Source organism: Urocitellus parryii, chromosome 10 (genome assembly GCF_045843805.1).
Source record: "Urocitellus parryii isolate mUroPar1 chromosome 10, mUroPar1.hap1, whole genome shotgun sequence".
In the NCBI taxonomy this organism is placed as follows: domain Eukaryota; kingdom Metazoa; phylum Chordata; class Mammalia; order Rodentia; family Sciuridae; genus Urocitellus; species Urocitellus parryii.
In genome coordinates, this window is record NC_135540.1 from 76883415 (window position 1) to 76899321 (window position 15907).

At 33.2% G+C, this 15907-nt stretch overlaps 1 protein-coding gene across 2 annotated transcripts in view; it reads left to right on the forward strand.

Annotated features, from left to right (window-relative positions):
- LOC113177471 (WD repeat and FYVE domain-containing protein 3) overlaps nucleotides 1-15907 on the forward strand; it is a 238746-nt gene that overhangs the window by 140478 nt on the left and 82361 nt on the right. For both annotated transcript variants that reach the window (XM_077803562.1, XM_077803563.1), the window contains 8 exons: nucleotides 993-1224; nucleotides 2537-2697; nucleotides 4776-4887; nucleotides 6623-6813; nucleotides 8311-8463; nucleotides 11601-11674; nucleotides 11755-11916; nucleotides 12892-12986. In XM_077803562.1, coding sequence (XP_077659688.1) covers nucleotides 993-1224; nucleotides 2537-2697; nucleotides 4776-4887; nucleotides 6623-6813; nucleotides 8311-8463; nucleotides 11601-11674; nucleotides 11755-11916; nucleotides 12892-12986 — 1180 coding nt within the window. The remainder of the gene's footprint in view (nucleotides 1-992; nucleotides 1225-2536; nucleotides 2698-4775; nucleotides 4888-6622; nucleotides 6814-8310; nucleotides 8464-11600; nucleotides 11675-11754; nucleotides 11917-12891; nucleotides 12987-15907) is intronic.

Here is a 15907-nt window from a genome sequence, read left to right on the forward strand (position 1 = left end):
TCACTAAAAACAAAAATGTCCTCAGTTTCTAGAGTTGAGGGAGAGGAGATTAATCACTGATATATTTACATCATCATCATTGCTGTCCCTATGAGTTGTCATAGTCTTGTATGAATATCACCTGAGACTGTTCTCTAATATATAGAATCATGGATGTGATCTAACGCTGGGATGATGTTATGACAAAATAGTCAATGGAAGTGTCTCTCTCATTTCATTAGGTGATAAGATCTGCTTGTATAAGGAGCAACTTGATTTCCTTTTATCTTATATCCTATCTAATTATAGATTTATTATAAATGATTGATGTTAGGCACCTTGTCAGTAAACAGAAGTGTTATTTCAAATCTGAGAATGTCAGTCAGTAAGGGTTATTGTTTTACATGGAGACTAAACATAGACTTTATTTTTCTAAATTTTCTCTAATATTTTACAACTCTTCACTCCTATAAGACATTTTCATCCATAACTTTAGTTAACATACTCACAATGAATGTTACAACTAATTTTTTTAATATAACTTTTTAGATGACAATGGACCTTTATTTTATTTAATTATATATGGTGCTGAGAACAGAACCCAGTTCTTCACACATGCTAGGCAAGCACTCTACTGAGCCACAATCCCAGCCCTATGACTAATTTTAAGACTGCATTAATTCCATAGTAGGAAGCTCTCTATTTTTTATATTAACCCTAAATTTTCAGAGAAGCATCATTAGTTTGACATGCAGAACAACCAGACAATGATAGTATTTCTATGTTCAGTTATTACCATTTCTAGCATTAGTTTCATTTTCTTTGAGAATTTGATATCATCTTTTCATCTGTGGTTACAGATCCCAGAATCTTACCCTGTTCTTAGTTTTCTCAACCTGTATTTATACATTTGTAAAGTTGGGTGACCATGAGAAAATATACAGGCTAACTAATTAGTTTCCTGGTAAAAATGTTTTTCTTCATCTCACACCTTTGTTTTGTCTGCTTTGTAGCTTCATTATGTTCACAGTACTCCTGGGGGTTCAGGCTCTGTGAATCCCCCCGTGGTGAGCACAGTTTATGCCTACATTGGCACTCCACCTGCACAACGCCAGATTGCTTCATTGGTTTGGCGCCTGGGACCTACCCATTTTCTAGAAGAAGTTTTACCTCCTTCAAATATTACTACCATTTATGAACTTGGACCAAATTATGTTGGAAGCTTTCAGGCTGTGTGCATGCCATGTGAGTAACTTACTCATAGTTCTCAAAGTTGAATGAGGCTCAACCCATGCAGCATAGATGTGTATGTGTATATAAAACTGTGCATGTTTATCTGAGAAAAGGACCTTCTCTCCTAATTTCCCTTAACATGATTCTATTAACCATTTTCACTTGTTTTTGCAGTGTTCTCCTCCATTGATCTTATTGCACTTTCCTGATTCTTTGTCTTTATTCTTTGTTGCTTATTTTCCAGGTTCTCTTATTGGCTCAAAGATGTAGGTATATACTCTTTAAGAGCCTAACCTTAACCCTGTTCTCTTTCTACAATTTTTCCTATTACATGAAGCAGTTTAAAGTGTTGCTACTCTTGTTAGAGTGGGTTCAGATAAACCTATATTCTTGTGACTAGCCAATTAGCATCATTTTTCCTCATCCTTTTATTCCTATAGTCCATTTTTTATTATGTTTTCTCTCAAAAGATATATAAAATAAAAAAACTAATATTAGGCTGAAATTGATTTGTAGTTGCCCTTCTTAAGTGATGTCTTTCTTTGCCTTATTCTGGTTCTACCAAGGGTCTCAAAAGAGTCAGGACAAGTATATTGTAGAATAAAAAAATCATATGACTATGTAATTTGTCCTTTTATTCATATTCTTGATTAAATAACATATAATAAGAGCTGACGCTTACTGAGCACTTGCATGTGATAAGTAAGTTAGTACACATGAAGGACATATTTGTTATGAGCCCCTCATATTCATCTTAGAACATTGAGTTGGAACTGTCATTGTCATCCCCATTTTGCAGATGAGGAAACTAAGGCACATTTACGCAGGTCACCCAGCTTTTAAGTTGTAAAACAAGATTGAAACTCAGAGCATTTAGTTCCAAAATGTATGCTCTTCACTTCTGTGCTGTATTGTCCAGATGAATCTGGAGAGGCATAGCTGATCTTCGTGCTGAAGAGATCAAGTACTGCAAAGCTCACAGATATTCCACTTGTTTTCCTTCCCTTTATTCTTAGGGATATTTTACAATTTGTTAGATAAAATTATTTTTTTTTCCTTCACATTATGCTATATGTTGAGCATATTTTAAACTTGAAATGTAAGGTCTTATGACTAAATAGTTGTTCCTAATTTCTAATGAGAGAAATAAGTGAAAAGCTAAAAATTAAGTAAAATAGTTTTTAAGTTCAGGTTCCTTATTCCAACTTGAAAAGATTTTCAGCTTCACCCACTGATAAAATTATAGTAAGAATAAAAGAATAAAAACTTTGTATTAGGATAGGGAAAACAACGGATTATTCTGAAAAGAATTATTCTTTTGTAGGTAAAGATGCAAAATCCGAAGGTGTTATCCCTTCTCCTGTGTCGTTAGTTCCAGAAGAAAAGGTGTCCTTTGGTCTCTATGCACTATCTGTGTCCTCCTTGACAGTAGCGAGAATCCGGAAAGTGTATAACAAGTTGGATAGCAAAGCCATTGCTAAACAGGTAAGCAGAAAAACTTCCCAGTAACTATGGCTGATTCTCACTGGAAAGCTATGCTAGAGCCTCATTTAGAGTGACTTCTAAAAAGAGAGCTTGACACAGCACTGTTTTTATTTTATTTCATTTACTTTTAATTTAAAATTTATTTATTTAGCATCTTAATATATTCATTATATTTAGGCCCTCAGATACATCCATATCCTAATCCTGTGAATATATTATGTTGCTTTACATGGAAAAGAGGGATTTAGGTTGCAGATAGAGGATTGAAATAGGTAATTGAGTGATCTTAGGGTAAGAAAATTATCTTAAACGTTCACATGGTACCAATTGACTCACAAGGGTCCCCAAAGATAAAACTAAGGAAAATAAGCCAGAGTGGTACTATATGATGAGAGGATTCAAGCTTCCATTCCTTTAAAGATGAAGATGGGGCAGTTAGCCAAAGAATGCTACAGTAGCCTATAAAAGCTGAAAAAGATAGGAAATAAATTCTCTTACAAAGCCACTAAAAGGAACCAATACCTTGGTTTTTGCCCGCTGAAATTCATTTTTTAGCTGGGCGTGGTGGCTGCATGCTTGTGATCCCAGTGGCTCAGGATGCTGAGGCAGGAGGATCTCAAGTTCAAAGCCAGCCTCAGCAAAAGCAAGGCAATAAGCAACTCAGTGAGATCCTGTCTCTAAAATACAAAATAGGGCTGGGGATGTGGCTCAGTGGCCAAGTGTCCATGAGTTCAATCCCGATTAACGCCTCACCTCAAAAAATTCATTTTCTACTTTTGACCTTCAGAAATATAAGATAATAAATTTGTTTAAGTTACTAAGTTGCTGATCATTTGATACAACAACAATACAATGACAGGATGGTCTTCATCCTTAGATATAATAGTCTTTCCTTTATACTGTATTTATGTTTTTTTTTTTTACTGGATATTTTAGTTATGCACGGCAGTAGAATTCACTTTGTATTAATTATACAGTCATGGGCTATATCTTATTCTAGTTAGGACTCCATTCTCATGGTTGTACAGAATGAATGGATGTACAAGATGGTTAGATATAGTATTCTTTGATAACAAGTTTTTTCTGTCTGCATTTTAAATGTTGTTCTACTGTGCCATTGCCCTCTTGTCTTCGAGTTTCTGACTATATACTCTAAGTATGTCAACTTATTTTTCTCTGGCTGCTTTCAATTTTTTCTTTTTATCTTTGGTCTTCAGCAATTTGAGTATGATATCCCAAGTCTTTTGAGAAACTTGATTGGAATTCAGTGAACATCTTGAATTGATAGCCAATTATTCTTGCAAATAACTCTTTCTGCTTCGTCGTGTCTTTATTTGTGGGCTCTAATTAGCATATTTATTTCAGTCCTTTTCACATTGACTCCCTGTGTGTTGGTTTATCTGGCTCCTGATTTAAGTGAAACACATGTAGATATTTAGCTTAATTTGATAATGTGAGAATTTCTTTATATGAAATTAAACATGATTTGTATTCTTGTATTTATATTGGCAATGAAGAAGCCCAGCAATTGCTATTCTTAAAATTATCACTCAACATCTTTTTTATCCACCACCTACTGTGTGCCAGGCACTTTTATTCAAGAAACAGCAGTGAATAAAAAGTAAATTTCTTGCTTTTATATTTCTTACATTATATTGTATGTGTGTGTACATGCATGCCTACCTACAGAAATTTGACATATCCTTTTCTTATGTAAATATTTTATCTTCAAACTCTGATAATTGTCATGAATTAAGTATACTTGTTCTGGATGTTAATATGTTCATTGACTGGGATGCTGTGAGGCACTGAGTGATGTATAAACCATGCCATAGGCTTCACTCAGAAGGATCCCTGAAATTGGGTCCCAGGATTCCTGGTCATTAGTAAATTGTATTTAACTTACTTTTTGAGAGTTTCTACTTTGGAAGTGTTTGCCCATTAAAAAAAAAGTTTAAAAATATTCTTATAGAAAGAGAGAAAATATATATTAACGATCTTACAGTTTGTTTCTTTTCCAATCAAAAGAGTCAGGCTGTTCTTCTATAATTACATTATTTTCTTTTCCTATTCTTCAGTTAGGCATTTCCTCCCACGAGAATGCCACCCCTGTGAAGTTGATACACAATTCAGCAGGACACCTTAATGGACCTGCACGGACAATTGGGGCTACTCTGATTGGATATTTGGGTGAGTTAAACTGCCTTAGTTTGTTAAGACTTTTTATTTGCCTTGAGTTTAAATTAACTTTCCTCACTTGAGAGGTAATATTTAAATGCATCATTTTTAATTCTTGACCTGTAGCAGTCTTGAAGTATTTAGAGATTAATGTAACAACCTCATATTCCAGTCAACTTTAAAAACAGGTCTACCTTTTATAAAATCTCATTAACTTTTCCCTCTTGTCAGCACTGATGAACACTGACTATATGCTACTATGATGTTTTCCAGTAAATTTCAAACTGTTCTAAACTATTAGGGGCATAGGTATAGCTCAGCAGTAGAGTGCTTGCAGAGCATGATGTGGCCCTGGGTTCTATCCCTGGCCCTGCAACAACAACAAAGTATTTAGAACTATTATTTATTCTTTCATGGTTTGGTTTATCAGTGATTTTGTTCATGAATTCTTTTGTTAATTTAGTACTGAGTTTAAAATAAGAACTTTTGTGAAATCTAACTGTAATAAAACTTAGAGCTGATATGTCATTCTATAGAGCCTTATGTATGCAATTTACTTAAAAAATTGTTTTGGCTGGATAGGATCTTAAGATATTATCCCACCAGTCCATCTAAAATTCAGAACCAGTTATTATTTCTTTTAATATATACTTCAGTAAGTAATATTGGTTCCTTTGTAGATTAACAAAAAGTTGCTATAATACTGATCCAAATCCTACCAGCAAGGACGTTTATCAGTTCTTGGCAATATTTTATTTTTATTTTTTGTGGTACTGGGAATTAAATCCAGGGTACTCTTTTACTGAACTATATCCCCAGCCCTTTTTAATTTTTTTATTTTAGACACAGTATTCTTAAGTTGCTGAGGCTGGCCTTGAACTTGTGATCATCCTGCCTCAGCTGCCCAAGTTACTGGGAGTAGAGGTGCTTACCACCAGTCAGTCCTTGACAATTTTTAACTCCTAGTGATGTACACAAATTTTAACTTTGTTGTTCTTTTTTCATAATGTTGCACTGTTAAAACAGTTTCCTTTGCACTAAAGCATATGGTAGTTTTCCTTGAGCACTGCTCTTTGTCCATTTCAGAAATGTAGCAGTGGTGTGATATAGTGGAATGCAGTGAATAAGGACTTAGGTTGTAACTATGTGACATTAGCCCAGAGGTTTTAAGCTCTATGCCATTAGTCTTCTCACCTATGAAATAATAATACTGGCCCTGATTACCATAGAAGGTAGTTTTCAAAGTCAGGTTCTCTCCTGGACTCACTGATGTTGTGACTCAAATTACTGATCAAGGAGAAGCCTTTAATAATTGTGAGTAATGTGCTTTACTTGGCTTGGCTTATCTGTAGGAAGTACTTCATCCCTGCCAGAGTGGCTTCTGTGACTCCTTCCCCAGTTCACAGAATTCCCCTGAGTATATTACCCAAAGAATCTAATAAGGCACTTTCACCTCAGTCTGTATGCTACCCAATGCCACACAGTGGCTATATTGGTACTTGCTCTGAAACCCAGTTCTTCTCTACTTTCTTCTTTACACCTGACCCTTCTCTGATAGTATGTATATTAACATTATTGTCTTCTCCCAAACTCTACCTTTAATTGTTTCATTTTGTTAGAATATTAGGACAGAAAAACTTTTTTAAAATAAAAGTTACAGTTACAAGCAAACTACTTAAGATGATTTATTCAGTTCTTGTTTGTGTGGTAAATTTATTTTAATTATTTTTCACTATCTTTTAATCAGGAGTAAGAACATTTGTTCCTAAGCCTGTTGCCACTACTTTGCAGTACATTGGTGGAGCTGCAGCCATCCTGGGCCTAGTGGCCATGGCCTCTGATGTGGAAGGGTTATATGCAGCGGTCAAGGCCCTGGTTTGTGTGGTCAAGAGTAACCCACTGGCCAGCAAAGAAATGGAAAGAATCAAGGGCTACCAGGTTTGTAACCTTTGCCTTCACTTCACATCAAAGGATATTCTATTGTTCATGTTTTTTTTTTCAAGATCTAGAGGAATACACTTGTCCAAGTGTACTTAAAAAGTGTTGTTTTTATTAAAAGTAGTACATGCCAAATGAGAACAAGTTTTCTTTGTTTCAGTTTATCCTTTTATCCATTCTTATCTAGTCTTACACACTACACCTTTGAAGTAAGCTACATTGTTTCCACATAGCTTTGGTACATTTGAATATAGTTTTCATTACTGTTCATGGGGGTTAGTTCCAGGATCTCCCAACAGATGTCAAAATCTGTAAATGCTCAGGTCTCATAAAATGCCACAGTTTTTGTGCATAATCTGTGCACATCCTCCCGTAAGCACTAAATCATTTCCAGATTACTTATAATACCTAAAACTATGTAGATTAAATTCTACGTAAATAGTTGTTACACTATTTTGTTTAGGGAATTATGACAATAAAAATATCCGGGTTTTTTTCTATATTTTTGATCCAAGTTTAGGTTAAATGTATAGTTGTAGAATCCATGAATATAGAGACCCAACTGTATTTTTAGATCAATAGTTTGCTTATTTGGATATTTTTTTTTTGTTTGTGGAAATGGAAATGAAATTAAATCAGGTCATATTACTCCCTAAGAAAGAGAGATTGCCAGATCAATGATCAATCCACACTATTCCCTTTTTTCTTGTGGTTCCTTCCATCTCATGCCCTGTCCTCCTCTAATTCTCTTACTTGTTCAGGAGCCAGTGCAGAGTTAAGTGTGCCATGCTATTCCTGAAAACCCACATGAAATTTAAATACACAGCATTCATCCATACACATCTAGTAACATAATTCAGCAAAATAAAATTACTTGTGAAAAGTAATTTGAAACAAGTATTTGGAGCAAGATTAAATTCCTCTATTATAGATGAAACACATATGTGTCCTACAGCGTTAGCAATTAGTTCATTAGTAGTGAGTATGCTACTTACTATGTTGTATAAATTTAATTTAATTATACTTTATTTTTGTAAATGTTTTTGTTTTATAACACTTTCAGAACATTTATTGTAGCATTTTTCACCATGAAAAAATAAGAATAATATAAATGTACCAAATGTATGAAAATGACTGAGTGTATTATTATTGTCCCATAGAATAGCATTTAGACTTTTACATTGTAATTATGAAGACTATGTTGCAAAAGAAAAAGTCTTTTTGTATAGAGAAAAAGAGTACAAATGCCTGTGATAGGAACAACTATTCAAATATTTATATGGGAATATATTTTAGTAGAGTGTTAGGATTATTTTGTTTTTTAGATTTTCTCTAATTGTATTATTGTATTTGACACAATAAAAATTTAGAAATCAGTTCAGAGGCCTCATTACTCTACATGTATTTTCATATGTGTCGTGTATGTGTGTGAGTGTGAGTGATATATATACATACATGGTGATTTAACAAAAGGCATTTGTTGTTACTTTCTTACAGTTACTGGCAATGCTGCTTAAAAAGAAACGTTCCCTTCTTAATAGCCACATCCTCCATCTAACTTTCTCCTTGGTGGGAACTGTTGATAGTGGACATGAGACCTCCATTATTCCCAATTCAACTGCTTTCCAGGACCTGCTTTGTGATTTTGAAGTATGTATATAAACATTGGATGGTAGCATGTAGTCAATGAATCCATTTTTAAATTTTGTATAATAAACACTTTTATCCCTAAGATGTGTTTAAAGTTTTATAATTTTATGATTATTGTGCTAACATTGTTTAGTAAAATATAAAGAGCAGAATTTCTTTCTCTTCAGATATATTCTACTCTACAAACATAGAAATGAAATGGTGCAGTACATTTACCTAAGCTAGTTAATACACTGCTGCACTGGTGATTTGGAGGCAAATGTTTTCTTCAAATAATTATGATAGAAACTTTTCTACAGTAAATAGACATCTGGACTTATAATTTGGGTTAATACAAACTATATGGTAAAATATCATTCGTTTTGCCAAAATAACAAGATTTCCACTTTTGCTGTCTTATCACCCATGAAGCTTGCCCTCTGTCCTCTGAAGGTCCCACTTAATCATTTTATCCTTAATCACGTTTATCCTTTTAGCTCACTTCTTTTTTCATCCCACTCTTCATATTAATCAATATGCAAGAAATGTATACATTACATCCCTGGAAAACTGAAGGATCTCCAGGCTTTATGAGAGCAGAGATTATGTCTGTCTTCCTTGACTTGTTTCTTTGCTACCAGAATGGTGATAGCATCTAATGTTCACAGATATGGTACTAGGCCCTAACTCTTCCTTGTAATTATTATATGCTGTTCCCTCGATTATGGAATCCCAGAAAACGGGCTGCATGCCCTACCTGTTTTACTGAAACTAGATTGTCTTACCTATGAGGATAATAATCTATGGCCCGTACTCACTTATCAGCCTCCATAGCTCTCAATAGCATTTGATGTGGTTCCTTATCCTCTTCTTGTATCTCCTACATCTCTTGCCAGTTTTCAGGCAACATTGTCCTAGTTCTTTTTTCCCTCTCATTAATTTTAGTAAAATTTTCTGACCATAAAATTTTCATGATTTTATGGAAAGATGTTCATTTTTTTTCTGACTATTTTGTTGAGGTTTTATGTTGTCTCACCTAATCCCACAGTCTCATCTCTATGGAGTTAACTTTCTAATCTAAATCTCTAACTTTGACACCTGAATTCCAGACTTATTTCTTACTTCTTTCTCAACATTTCCATTTTAGTGTCCCAGCAGCAATACCTTAACTGAACTTAACATCCCTCCCCAAATTAGTTCTTTCTTCTAACTTTTCTGTTTCTATTAATAATACCACCATTCCCTAGGCTTGAAATTATAAAATCAGCTTCCTTCTTCCTCCCTGTCTATAAACAGTCTGACACAAAAATCATGTAGACTCTTCTTTCACATTTCATGGTCTTCCTCTTTTGCTTCTGCTGCTACATCCTAATCTTGGCCCCAGTCAGGTCTCCTCTTTCTCCTAGGATAGTTCACTTTTTTCCACATTTCCTCAGGCTATCATGTCTACCTTTGTCATCTAGTTTTTTTTTTTTTTTTAAAGGCATATTACTTACTTAAATCCCAGTGAACTCCCTTTCTTACACAATGAAGTATATATATTTCTTAGCTTGGTATTCAGACTACTAATACCTAACCCTCTCCTTTAAGAAAGCATTTACTGAATATTTTTGAACCAAGCCCCATGTTAGTTGCTAAAGATGTAAAAATAAAATATATAGTCCATGCCTCACAATGTTCAGTTCATTAGAAGAGAAAAATAGCTGATTAAATACTTGTGGAAATATAGAGATAGGGAGGGTGTGCAGAAAGGATTATGTAGGAGTTAAGAGATTTATCTAATCCAGCCTAACTTTGTTTTCATTTGGTAACTGACAGATTCAAATCGTGAATTAGCTTTATTTATAGCTATCTGATTAAAATCTAATAAGAAAACATCAGAAATGCAATTGCTTAACAAACTTTGGCTTCATTTCATAGTATCTTGAGTACTTTATGACTTTATATAATCCTTTATTACCCCAAACCATAAATAATCTATAAATACCTAATTTATCCTATTCTTTAAAAAGCCACTTCACAAATATAAATAATTAAAACAGCATACAAAAATTTTCCTTTGTACTGGTTTTCCTAAACTTTTTATATGCATCCAGAAAATTTTGTTGTCTTTGAATATACCTTGTAAATACCTTTTGGTAGCATATTTTCCATTTCTTCCCTCTCACCCTTTGTTCCATTGTTTTCTACTTTAGCTTCTATATGTTGATAATCTCCACAATAGTTTATAGTGTTTTTGCTTTAAATAATTCAATTACTTTCAAAAGTCATGTTAAAAATTCTTTTTTATTTGCCTATATATATGGTGTTTATGACACTCCTTATTCATTTTTGTGAATCCAAATCTCCATCTTGCATAATTCTTCCTTCAGCATTTCTTACAGTGCCAGTCTGCTGTTAATGAATTCTCCTATCTGGAAAAAGCCTTCTTTATTCCTTATTTGTTAATGATATTTTTGCATGCAATATAAGTCTAATTGACTATTTTTATTCTTTTCACACTTAAAAGTCACTCCATTGTCTTCTTTACCTTTCTTTGACATGGTTTGTTGATTTGCAAATTTGTCATTTTAATAAAATCTGAAATTTTTTCTGCCCTTCTTACTTTTATGGACATCCCATATATCTTGAGATTGCTTGATATTGTTTCACAAATCACTAATGTGCTATCTAGTCACTTATTTTTGGTATTTTTTTCTTATACTTCATTTTGAATAATTTCCTGAATTGTCTTTCCACAATATCTAATCTCCTATTAATGTCACGCATATATTTTCCATTTTAATTATTTTGTTATGTCTAGAAGTTTGTTTTGTAGCTATGATATCTTCCATTTCTCTCCTCCTCATTTGCATCTTTTTGTTACATTTTTAAACATGCAGAGCATATTTATAACAGATTTTTTAAGTATGATAATTCCATCAACTGTCCTTTTTTTTGCCTATTTGTAGTGATTGATATTATTTCTATGTACAAGCTGTTTTGTAGGACTTTACAAAAATAAAAATTTATAAAGTGGTTATATTCAGTTAATTATATATAAGTGAAATAAATTCCATGTGCTGTCTTTGTTTTTGTCAGAATTACATTTTGGGAATTTTTTTTAACTTTAAATCTACCACTGTTTTTTTTTGTTTGTTTTGTTTTTTTTGTTATAGGTCTGGCTCCATGCACCATATGAACTCCATCTTTCCTTATTTGAACACTTTATTGAACTGCTCACTGAGTCCAGGTATTAGTTAATACCTATGTAGTTAGTTGTTCAGCTACAGAAAAGATAGTACAGTATATTAAATCTTTCTTCTCTTACAGTGAAGCTTCCAAGAATGCCAAGTTAATGAGGGAATTCCAGTTAATCCCAAAGCTTCTATTGACCCTTCGAGATATGTCTTTATCCCAGCCTACCATTGCTGCTATCAGTAATGTGCTGAGCTTCTTGCTACAAGGTTTTCCCAACAGCAATGATCTGCTCAGGTAGTGAAAACTTCTGTATTAATCTTTTAATTAACCAGAAGTGCCAATGAGATTAAGATGATTGAGATGAATGTAATTGGTTATTATGCCAGTATAACACCAGTAATGTTGATGCCATGATATTTGTAAGGCATTAAAAATGTGTAATTCCTCAATATGTTGCTTTTATTTTTATGAAGCAGAGTTAGTTGTTGCCCCCAGTGAATAATAGAATATTAGAGAGAAAAGATGTGGGAATTAACCCCATGAGATTGATTAGCCTAGACATGAAAGTGTTCAGTCCCCAGCCCTCTTCCCCTAACTCCGCTAATTCTCAAGTGTATGTGCACAAGCACTCATGCGCACCCACACACACATACACTCATTGTGCACATGCCACTGCCATCACATACACATACCTTGAAAACATGTTTTTAACTTGGCGACATTTAAAATTGGAGTTTGAGAATTCATTTGGAATATTGTAGTTATAATCCCTGTTTATTTAGTATTTATTCTTAGTATTGTAATGATTGCTTTGCTGAAATTATCACCAAAACCTATAGTGTTTTAAGTTTTTCTCCCCTTTATAAATAAAGAAATGAAACCATTTGACCCTTGTCACATTGTTAAAAGGTGTTAGAGTCAGGATTTGATCTGTACTACTATTTCCAGATCCCAAATTAACTACCAAGTCTACAGTGGATCTATACAGATAATGTTAGAGCATTTTAACTTGAATCACTCATGTTTTGTCTTTTGAAACCATTTAAGTTAGTGCATTAAAGAATTCATACTTCTGAAGAACTATATTTTTAAAACATTGTTTATATTGCTATTGGGGATGGTGCAAGAGGAAGCAAGCCAAATAAAATCACTTAAAAATCTATAAAAGTTAAAATAAAAAGTGTTAATTTTTAATTTCTTTATATTTTACTCTTTCTTTGGGGGAAAGAAAAATGAAATCCATAACTTGATTTCTTTTTTTATTTGAAGATTTGGCCAGTTTATTTCTTCTACTTTGCCAACCTTTGCAGTTTGTGAGAAATTTGTAGTTATGGAAATAAATAATGAAGAGAAACTTGACCTGGGTGAGTGGATCCTGGAATTTGGAGAAAATTATGATCAATTAATTGCTGTGCCCCTTTCTCTTCTGACACAAAGAACATTTGAATTATATGTTAGTGTTACATAACTTTCCTCCTTACATTTTTTTTTGGTCTTTCATAGATATATTTTTTATATCAAGCCCATACAATGTGCAGAAGTATTACATTGCCTACAAAATTTAATACAGTGTGAATTTTACTTTAAAACTAAAATCCTTTGTATTATTAGAGTGTTCATAGCAATGTTTCTTTAAATAGCAAATGCTTCTAGTGTAATTTTAACATTATTTGATTTTTAATTTTACATACATCTTCAGAAATGTAGTACTTGACTAAGAGTGAATTATACCCATGATACTATTATTTTCATTTCCCTATTTAATAATAATCACTGAGAAAATGAACATTTCTCTAGAATCATTTTATATAAATATAATATAAAAATTTTAAGTTGTGAAAAATTACGTAATTTTTTGCTGAGTTCATGAAAGCAAGTTTTTCATGGGATACCCATTTTTCCCTCTCTGTTTCCACATATTTTTCTGTTGTATATTCTAACACAGGAAAGGTGACTAGAAAGCATTCAAAAAATCTTTTAGATTCATCTCTGAAATTAAACTCTCAATATTATATAGTTGGCTCTACATATCCCTGGGTTCTATACCTGTGATTCAACCAACTGTATATTGGAATTTAAGGGGGAAAATATTACTCCTGTACTGAGCATATATATATTTTTTTCTAGTCATTATTCCTTAAACAATACTATATAACATATAACAAGTATTTTCATGGCATTTACATAGCCCATATTTAAGTAATCTAAAAAAGGCTTGAGGTATCTGGGAAGGTTTTCATAGGTTATATGCAAATAGTTCATTTTATACTGTGTATTTTCATAAATGTGAGGAGTACTGGAACCAGTTCCCTGTGGATCCTGAGGGATGACTCTGCTGTGTCATTACCCTATTACATTATTTGAAAATTGTATTACATACGTGATCATCTTAATATTCCAAAACCTTATCCACATAGTGGAGGGAGACATAATATTGTGATATCACTCCTTGCAAAGACATTCTCCTCCATGTTGGCTCTCCTGTCCTGAACACTGCCTCCCCTGTGCTTCATGAATAAAACAAAATGGTGTAGTCACAACTGTCAATGGAAAGTCCAAGAGATTTGTAAGAACTAGTGAATTGCTACAGATCACAGAGTATGTTGGTGACAGATTCAGGACTAGAATCTAAGACCCCTGATCAATTACCTGCTGCTAGTTCATTTGAAATAATATTGATATTTTTTTGGGAAAACAAAAATTACCAGTGAATGAGAACAGTAAATATCAAAGCAATAGACTACACTCATTGAACACTTAAGTGTTCTATATAATATCACAACCACACTGTGATAGAGGTACTACTGTCCCAATTTTTTAAGGGAGGAAATTGTCTCCTAGAAAGATAGAAAGAAGTAAAAGAAACTTACAAGGTCATAGCAATAACCATATCTGAAACAAGGTGATTAAAACCAGCACTTTAAGCTTTTTAACTTAAAAACCAGCATTTTAAGCATTATTAACTTACCCTACCATATGCAAAGATATTTCTAAGTTTTGAATTAATATAAACCGAGTAAGTTATGAATTAGGAAATGAAAATACTTTAAAGATTATTGAAAATATGTAGCACATTTGTCTATTCTGTATATCTTTTGCTGAGCAATGAATGGATTCAGTACTGACAGAGTGTGGTAAAATCCTCCTTGATATTGAGTACAGCAGTAGAAATGTATAAATTAGTAAAATATTCTGTTGATCCACCAAGTTGTTTAGATTGGTATTCTCATCACTTTATTGCCATTTGAAATAACAGAAAGTTAGAAGTACATTGCTACTCTGGTTGATGAATGATATTCTTTTTTTTTTAATATTAACTGATAACTCTTAACTACATGCATGTTCCAAAAAGTAAAACCACACTTTTTCTTGGAGATTTTAAACAAGTATTTCTCTAATAGACATACCTACCAAGAAAATTATTTGAATAATGCTGGACAGTAATATGCCAATCAATACAAAATAATTAAACAGCATAAAAGGATATGCAGTGTAGAATAAAGTAAGAGTTTTGAGTGGGATAAAATTAATCTGAAAGTTCTTTCCAGAATTTATTTTTTAAACTATATTTGAAAAGTTGGGGAGACATAATTGACAGAAAAATAGACAAGGGAATATCAAGTTTCTCTGTAGAATGTCACCTTCTGGAGAAAATTTTAAAGGAAGTTATTCTCATAGCAATTGACATCATAGGATATGCTTTTGATAAGACAGTATGCAAATTACCAGTCTGGACCCCTTGGAAGACAAGGGTCTTGTTCCTTTTGGTAAGCATGAAGCATCCATTATGAATAAAGCACTAAATTAGCATTTTTAAAGGAAGTTCAGTAGTGGGTCCCTAAATAAATAAAAGTTTATAACCACAGTAAGATTCAGCCTGAACATCAGTTCTGTCTATATACAGGCAAGTGTGCAGACTATGGCTCTCACCTGCAGCACTTCCCCAGCAAAGTAGCTAGCCTGGAAGAAGTGGATGCTGCTGCCCAAGCCATGTGCTTTCAGATCTGTCCACTGAGGGCCCCTGAACTCCTGTTTTCCTTCTTTTCTTTTCTACTGTCTCTTGTGCATTGTGAGCCTTTGTTCCTGTTCTATGCTATGTAATTCTCTCTTTCTGTATGATATTTATTGAGTATTGCTTCCTGTTTTCAATTTTTGAATCTAATAATTTAACTTGTCCTTCAGAAAGAAGCTAGAAATTAATGACCTGGGAGGTTGAGGATCTGTTTTTTTTTTTGTTTGTTTGTTTGTTTGTTTTTATATAGTCCTTACTCAGTGCCTTTCCCAC